Here is a 9,169-nt window from a genome sequence, read left to right on the forward strand (position 1 = left end):
GAAAGTCCCAGACAGAGACGAAAGTCTCCTTTCAGGGGCAACTTCGGCAGCCGAAAGGCCTGCCTCACCAGCCATGTTCGGCGGCCGAAAGCTCCTTCGGCTGCCGAACCTGGTTTCTGCCAAAGGGCAGAAACTTGGCTCCTAAATGCACATTTGCCTCCCAACTCTCAAATCATGCATAAATCTCAACCAAAACATGCATACAAGTTCCTAGGGGCCTCAACAAGCATATACCCCAACTACAACACTTCAAACATACTCAAACATGCCACATTGCTCAAAAATCACATAAAACCTAACATTTGCTTAAAAACTCATACAACCCTATACATGCCATTCTACCCCATAAAATCACTTAAAACTTACTTAAAATATATAAGGAGCTTAAGATCGGCCCTTACCTCTTGAAGATCGAGAGGAAGACGACCCAAACTTGGAGATCCACGAAAATGAGCTCCTGAGTTCCCAAAGCTCCAAAACTTGGTTTAAAAGCTCAAAACTTACAATGTGAGTTTAAAACTCAAGAAAAATGGTGGGGATTTGAAGGAAGAACACTAGATTGGGAAGAGGGAGGTCGGAAGCTAGCTGTGGCCGAAAATGGGAGAAAGCTCGCCCATTTCGGCTAAATGCCCCTTTTATAGGTGGCTGGCCAGGCCACGTTCGGGGGCCGAATGTGCCTCCGCATCCATGCAATGTTCGGCGGCCGAACTTGACTTTCGGCGGCCGAACCTGGACTGCCCTCACTCATGCTTTCGAGGGCCTAACGTGCCTCCAAAATGCATGCATGTTCGGCGGCCGAACTTCACTTTCGGCGGCCGAACCTGGGTTTTCCTCCAAAGACTTTTCATGCAAAACTCGTTAAATTTTCATACTTAAAACCATGAAATACCTTAAAACATTTTATGAAAATATGTTTCTACCCTACTAGAGGCTTCCGACATCCGAGATTCCACCGGACGGTAGGAATTCCGATACCGGAGTCTAGCCGGGTATTACAGTTTCAGCCACTCATGGCTGAAACAAACATACAAATAAAAGAAAGAAAACAAGAAAGAAGAAGAGGGGCCGGCCGGGCGGCTGCTGTGGTGATTTTCGAAGATAATGATTGTCTTTCTTGCTGGTTTGGTTTCCTATTTATAACTGATTTTTGCAGCCCTTTGTTTTCTTGTTTAGATGGAGTCCTTTTCCTATTTAGAGTTGGATTCTTTGAATGCAATTGAATCTTCTTGAGATTTGGATTCCGTAATATGCGGGATAGGATGCTGAGTTGTCTTAAAGAGTTGCTGAGCTGTCTTCATGTGTTTGGGGAAGGATAGACTTCTTGAAGGTTTGAATTTTAAGTTTTCCCGCGTTTCTACTATCTGCTGTCGCAAGTTCTGTTTGCTCAGGTTGCTTGGGCAAACAATCTGGTCAAACAGTCTGTTTTGGTGCTGTCTGTCACTTTGCTTCTATTCCGCATGGTCTGTTTGCCCAGGTTGCTTGGGCAAACAATTTGGTCAAATAGCAAGTCTATGCTATTTTCCTCCTCCCATTTTGGCTTCAATTTGGTTTAGGCAAACGGACTTGGGCAAATCAAGCTTGATCTCATCTATTCTCTTTTGACAATTTTAAGGCCATTTTTCATCAAATCATCCTTTTACACTATTTTCTGCAAAATAAGATAAAGATCACAAAATTAGGTTGAAAATGTGTAAATTAACATTTATAACATCATGAAAAATGGGACTAATTTTAGCTTGATCAATAATCATTATAGATTTTACACAATGATACAAAGGATAACAAAGATGAGTCAAATTCAAAGGGAAAAGAAACTAAGTGGCTGAACAGACTTGACCAAAGCTAAGCAAGGCTCCAAACAACAGCAGAGATGGAACTAATATGACAAATTCGAGATTTAACATTTACTTATTCACATTATGAATTATACCTGAAGCATTTAATAAGTTGATAATTATACACATTAAATATATGGTTTTGTTTAAAATGTCTAAAAAGGTATAGTTTATGACAGTTTTGCTCAGTCTACACCTAGACAGGGTAAGAAGTATTATATAGTGACTATTCCATTAATGCTACTTGACTATTTGTATAATTGAGTGTTAATAATTTGATTTCTCCTATTTATGTCAAAGATTTTGTTGCTATTATTATTTACAATGTGACTTATGAAATTGTTAGTTGTATACATACTAGTATACTATTGTGCTAAATTTAAACTTTATTCAAACTTTAAGGCTTCAATTAATGAGGTATAAAATTATTAAAATGTGTAGAAAAAGTGTACTCCTTATAATACACATACCTTAGCCATAAATGATGATTTGACACATTGCACCAAGGCATTAAGATAATAATTATCTATTTTCTCGTTTACATAAAAAAAAATTATAAAATTTATTTGCAACTCATATAAATGACCACTAATAATTATAATAAAACTGTTTAAAATATAACAATTTCACTGTAAAAATTTTTCAAAATAATTGTCCATGGAAGAGAGCAAAGTATATTTTACTGGTATGATGGTGGGCATCTCTCTTCACAGGAAAATTGTTGCTTTTATATATAGTTTATCACAATCACTAGTAAATTTTAGAATTTATATAGTGATATCGTAGGAATGATTATAAAACTATAATTTTAATATTATTAATTAAGCTAATAATTACTGTAAAAAAATTAAATTTTTGCTATATAATAATATTATTTTAATAAAAAAATTATTTTATATTTATAAAATTATAATTTTAATTGTATTTTTTATTTATTATTTAAATATCATTAATAAAATCAATTAACTCCATGTACAGTAGAAGAGTGAATTTAAAATTTCAGTTTGAATCTGGTTGCATCAATTAGATAAAATTAGTTTGTTGATAGTAAATTTTTTATATGCAATGTTGGTTGCACATCTTGGATAAATACATAAGAATTGTATAATTAAACAAATAAGAATAAAAATATAAGATAAATAAAGTATTTCTTTATTCATAGTAAGAGTCTACATTTTCACCCACAAAATGAAAAATTCACCATTCTTATTCTTTGAAATTTACTCTTTAATCACATACCAAAAACTTTGTGAACTGAAATGAGGCTACCCACATGAACACTTGCTTGGAATTCAAGAGGGAGTCCTTGAAAATTAATCTCCTTGAATTCTCCATTATTTGGATCATAAGAGACAATGAATCTATTCCAATGCAAAATCACTATCTCCCCATTTTTCAACTCACACAAAACTCTAAATGCTCCACCTTGATATCCATTCTTCTTTCTCCTAGAAGGAGGAGCCATTGTTATTCTCAACATTGGCACATAATTCCCAATAACTAATTCCTTCCTCCAAGACGTCTTCTCATTGTAAACCTTCATCACCCATATCTCATTTGACCCACCACCACTACTAACAACTGCTGAAAGACAACCTCTTAATGTCACCAGATGATAATTGATTTGATTCAGACCACCACAACTTGGTCTTGGAACAACTTGGAATTCCTCAGTTTCTATGTCAAATGAGATTATCTCTCTATATCTCACCTCTTCATGGACAAGAACAAAGCTCAGCCAATGAAGTTTTCCACTCACTAACGCTTCTGAGGTTGGACCACTAAGTTCATAATCTATTTTCCCAATGTTTCTCCATGTGAGAGTAGCATCAGACAAAGCAAGCACAAAGGCATCTGGATTGCCACCAACAAGATCATTGTTACTTTGCTTGTAGTAAACTATTTTTATCACCTTGTACTGTTTTGTTTTCGGATGGAATCCGAATCCAAACACTGTTCTGCAAATGTTTAAATGTGGAGATGCCTCAAATCTTGGCAACTCCTTGTGCTCAATGCTAAAGGGATTGTATATGTAAAGTGGGTCATCATAGAAGTAGTTGTATAGACATACCAGTCCATTACAAGAGCCTACAACTTCAAACTCCGGCAACACAGAGTCAAATGTTGTCTTGAGAGTCTGTATTGTTCTTGTTTCTTCTGCCTGATTGACTTGCACGAGTTGGAGCTTGCTCTTAGGCCAGTCGGAAAACAATAGCAGGCATAGATCATCTTCAGTTACGTGGTTAAGATGCATGTTAGCCAGCAAGGGATTCCTTATTGAAGTATACCAGAGTTTGGACACGAGTTTGCAGTCCAGAAGGGACATGATTGGTTGTCTGGAAAGTATATCAAAGAAGATTTCCCGAGGAAGTCTCTCCAACCAGGTGGTGGGTTGATGTTTTGATGAAGATTTAATGGATGTGATTTCATTGCTTTCGTGTTCCCCACTGTTTGATGCCATGGATGAAGCTCAAGGAAATAGAGAAACAGAAAGGAAACTGATGAACTTTATGATCAATAAAAAGTATTTTACAATGAATAAATTATGAAGCGGAGATAACAAGGACAGCTCTATGTCTTTATGCTTTTGTCATTCATGTAGATAATGACTGGGAAAAAAAAACAGAGAGAAGTTTCGTCTCCACTACGGTAGGATAATGTTGATGCATACAAGAAATGTGTCTTCTATGGAAAATTACTACACACCCTGTGTATGTGTACTCGGAAAATAAAATGAATATTAAATGTGAGATGTTCAATTATTTTAATTTATTTATCATTTATTTATTGATATGTATTTAAACTCGTGCAATAATTTTCCCTCTTCTATTAGTTTATTACTTTTTGATTATGGCATAATTAATTAGGTAAATATTTATTATCTCACGTACTCGGCAATTTCAATTCCGAAAACCATTCAAATCGTGTAAAACCATTCAAATCGTGCAATACTTAATTCAGTCCATTGAACTAAGTCAGTCTTAACCTCTCAATACATAACGAAAAATGAATAAAAGGGTAGATTGTAAGTGCTCGCAGAGATCAACAAGCACAATCTTAAGCAATTGGGCAATTGAAATCTCAAAGTGTTGTGAAAGCCAATCACACACAAGCCAGGAAACAAACTAAATAAACAAGCAAGCAAAATTGAAAAGAGTATTTGAGAGCTAAAAGCCTAACAGAATATTGGCTTTCTCTAATATCTCTCTACATCTCCCTCCATGTTTCCATATCTCTCTATCACTTAGTAAATTCTCTTAGCCTCAAATACTCTTTTCTATTTTGGTTGCTTATTTAGTTACCTTGCTTTCTTACTTGTGTGTGATTGACTTCCACAACACCTTAAGAGGTTCTAACTACTCAAGATTGTACTTATTATTGCTCTGAGCACTTATAATCTGTTAATTGCTGGAATCAATCTTTTTATTTTTTCATTGTGCGTTGAAAAGTTAAGGTTGATTTAATTCAACGGACTGAATTAAGAGTCGCACGATTCGAGTGACTTTTAATATTGGAATCGCCAACACTTGAAAATATACCCAATTAATTTAAAAATACTAAAAATCTTGGTAGCTCCTAACGTCTATTTATATAAACTCTAAAACCAAGTTCTCTAAGAGTGACAAGTGGCAGTATATTAGATTTTTTCTATTTTCCTATTATTCTCTATCTTGTTATTACTATTAATTAATGGATAATTCTATATTTTTTTAGAGAAAGTAACTTTTCAATCTAATAATAATAATAATTATATATATATATATATTAAATACATTTTATTAGTTTCATTATAATCCCTAATAAATATATAATGATCTTTAAGTTTCTTAATATTTAAGATAAAAAATTTAGATATAATTAATATATATACATATATGTGAAAAAATTTGCAAAAGAAAATTCTTAAATTTGAAATTAATAAATAAAAATAATTATTAATATTAATGCTTGTTATACTTTTTTTTTTTAAAGCAATAATGCTTGTTATACTTATACGTTTAAATTTCTTAATATTTAGTCTCTGCTTTCTTTACGAAATATTTTTTAAAAAAATATTTTTTTTTATTTTTTAATATTTTAAAATTTTTTAAAAATTTATAAATAAAAAAATATTTTTCTAATTAAAAAAATTTAAATCATTTAAAGAAAAGTAATTTACTTTTTTTGAAAATTTTTTTTTTTCATACCTTCAATTAGTAACGAGATGTCCGATCTAACTCTGCTCGACCGGTTAAAAAATGGACTTTTAATATTTAGGCTACCTGCAGCACACCTGCAAATGCGCATGAACAGTCTAATTGTTTTAATTTAAATTTAAATTAAAAAACTATTTAAATGGAAACTATTAAATAAAATTATATATTATACCACCACAGCTAATAAATAAAAAAATTTTATAATAAATAAATAAATTTTTACTTTTAAAAAAAAGTTAAAATAAATTTCAACTTTTTTTTTATAATCTAAATACAACCTATTAAAATCGTCTAAATAATAAAATAAATTTATTAAAAATTATATAAAATAAAAAAATATCAATCAACTTATTTTTCTCTAAATCAACAAATTATTTAAAAATTAAAACATCTCCTCCATCTCCTTTGAACTTTTATTATCATTCACATCTTAATTTTTATTTAAACAAAATAAAATTATAAATAAAATCACTTTATTTCAGTATTTTTATAATAAATAGTCCACGAATCCGTCTGATGCGGTTCATATGGGCTCAATCTCATCCGTTCAATGCGATCTCAAAATAGACCAATAAAAAAATTCATTTTAAAAATAGATTCAAATATTTTGTCTAAATCTTTAAAAAATACGAGTTATAATCCATTTTGACATTATTACAATAAATATTTTATTAAAACTTATATATATATATATTTTGTTAATGTATTTTACTTCTAAATTAAAATTAAATAATATTAAAATTAAATAATAAAAAATAAATTATTTTATTAAAAAATATTTTTTATAATATTTTTTAAATATAAATTATTTTATAAATAAATGAAATTTTAATATAAAAAATTTAGATAATTTTTATTTATAATCACTCAACTTTAACCTTTATTTTATTTATATTACTCAAATTTCAATAAAATCATTCAAATTTAATTTTATTTCAAAAAATCATTGTAATTTGCTATGGTAGGTTTCCAAATCAATAACCATCCTATCAATGTTCTCTTCTCTCCTCTCCTCCACATCATTTATGTTTAATTAATTGATAATTATTTATTAATAAATTTTATATTTTACATCATACTTGTACAATTAAATAAGTTTTATATTAACAATTTTATAATTGATTTTAACTATTATATAGTTAATTAATTAAAAATTCTTAAAAATAAATTAATAATTATTGCTAATTACAATTTTTAAACTCTTTGAAATTATAAATTTAAATAAAAATAATCAAATTAAATAGTGAATATATCATAGAACTAATTATAAAATTTAATAATAGGATTATTAAAATAATTTTATTAATAAATAATTATCAATTAATTAAATATAAAAAATATAAAAAAGGAGAAAATAAATGGAGTTGTTAATCTGAAGACTTGCTGTAACAGATTAAGGTGACTTTTTCAAAAATAAAACTAAAAATTGAGTGATTTTATTGAAAATTCTTAATAATTGATCGATTAATCATAATTTTATTGTATGTTATATTTATTTGCTCATTGGTATGATTGGAAAATATCTATCTAAATCTAAACTTATATAAATATTATAACATTGAATTTTTAAATAAAACTGCAACATAAAGCTGAAGTATAATATAAATATAAATAAATAAATGACAATTAAAATGAAAAATAATTAATAAATTATAATAATGAATATAAAAAGTTACATTCACAAGTACATAAACATAAATTAATATCAAATAAAATTAATATTAAAAAGTAATTATACTCTATTTTAATAGAAATTTATATATTATACTTTTATTTTTATTTTATTAATAATTTTAAAAATAAAAATAATTCCGAAATGAGAAATTATTGGATATATAAACACACTGATGCATGTAAGGTTTTGTTGTAATTGTAGAAAAGCGATTCCTACACTCAGGCAGGCCTGTGTTAGGACTAAGCAGTATTCGGTTCAAATCGAAAAAATCGATCGAACCGAATTGATTTAAAATTTTAGTTTAGTTTTTTATATATTTCGGTTCGGTTCGATTTTTAATTTTAGAAATTTCGGTTATTTCGGTTCGGTTCAGTTTTGATTAGAAAAAAACCGAAAAAATCAAACCGAACCGATTAGTGATAATAATATGTTTTTTCAATAATATAGAGAAATTAAATCATATTAAGATTAAAATATTTTAATTAAATTTTAAAGTACTAAAAATAAAGTGTAAAAAATAAAAAAAATTATTAAAAATCGAAACTGATCAAAACGAACCGAATCAAATCGAATCAGACCGGTTCGGTTCGATTCGATTTCTGACCAAAATCGGTTCGGTTCAGTTTTCATAAACACTAAAATTTTAGTTTTCGGTTTATTCAGTTCGGTTCGATTTTGAACCGAACCGACCGAATGCTCACCCCTAGCCTCTGCTGCATACAGCTAGTCAACATCTTAATTTTCTTTTGGAGTTCATTGAAGGCAAGGACTATGGAATGAGGTGAAGCTTCCAATCTTTATCCCCAGCTTAACCAAATAAATAAGGCAACTCTAACAATGTTTCTTCAAGAACATCATTGTCCGAATTTGCCAGGAGCAGGTTTATTAATGTGATCTAACCTGGAAGTTAGAGATCACTAAAGATGCATTTCTTACAAATTTTATAGCGTATTAGAAACTAGTTGAGGAAATAATATTTAAACTTAATTGCTTTGCAAAATTTTAAAGATGAGCTATTGCTGATGGGGAATACTCTTCCATTATCCTCAATCTATATGCACATAAGCATGAAATAGCATGTGCAAAACAAAGGAACAAACAAAATATATACATTTTTCATGACACCTGAAGTTCTACTACCACCCCATGATCAGATAACTATGGCATGGTATCCATTGGTCCATGTGATATGGCTCAGCATCCTTTGATCCTGGTGTTAACTCTTTAACTATTGGTCTAGTGTGTACTTGTCCTATCAACGTGGTAATAACTAACCTAATATGACAAGATAGAGTCATAAAAAGATGAATCTAGAAAATGATATGTCCAGTCATTCCCAGTCATTATTGACTTTAATCAGGTTAGTTTCGAAGGAGAGTGTCTTTAAATACACAATCGATTTTGGTTTTTATGGAAACAATCATCCCATATGAATGGAAATCTTGAATACATTAAGTACGTTG

General features: G+C 29.7%; 1 protein-coding gene across 1 annotated transcript; it reads right to left on the reverse strand.

Annotated features, from left to right (window-relative positions):
* Window positions 1-3,066: 3,066 nt before the first annotated feature.
* LOC110608093 (F-box protein At3g07870) lies at window positions 3,067-4,089 on the reverse strand. The gene has a single exon (XM_021747302.2). The coding sequence runs from the start codon at window positions 4,087-4,089 to the stop codon at window positions 3,067-3,069; it is 1,023 nt and encodes a 340-aa protein (XP_021602994.2).
* Between the last annotated feature and the right edge of the window lie 5,080 nt (window positions 4,090-9,169).

Source organism: Manihot esculenta, chromosome 17 (assembly GCF_001659605.2).
Source record: "Manihot esculenta cultivar AM560-2 chromosome 17, M.esculenta_v8, whole genome shotgun sequence".
NCBI lineage: Eukaryota > Viridiplantae > Streptophyta > Magnoliopsida > Malpighiales > Euphorbiaceae > Manihot > Manihot esculenta.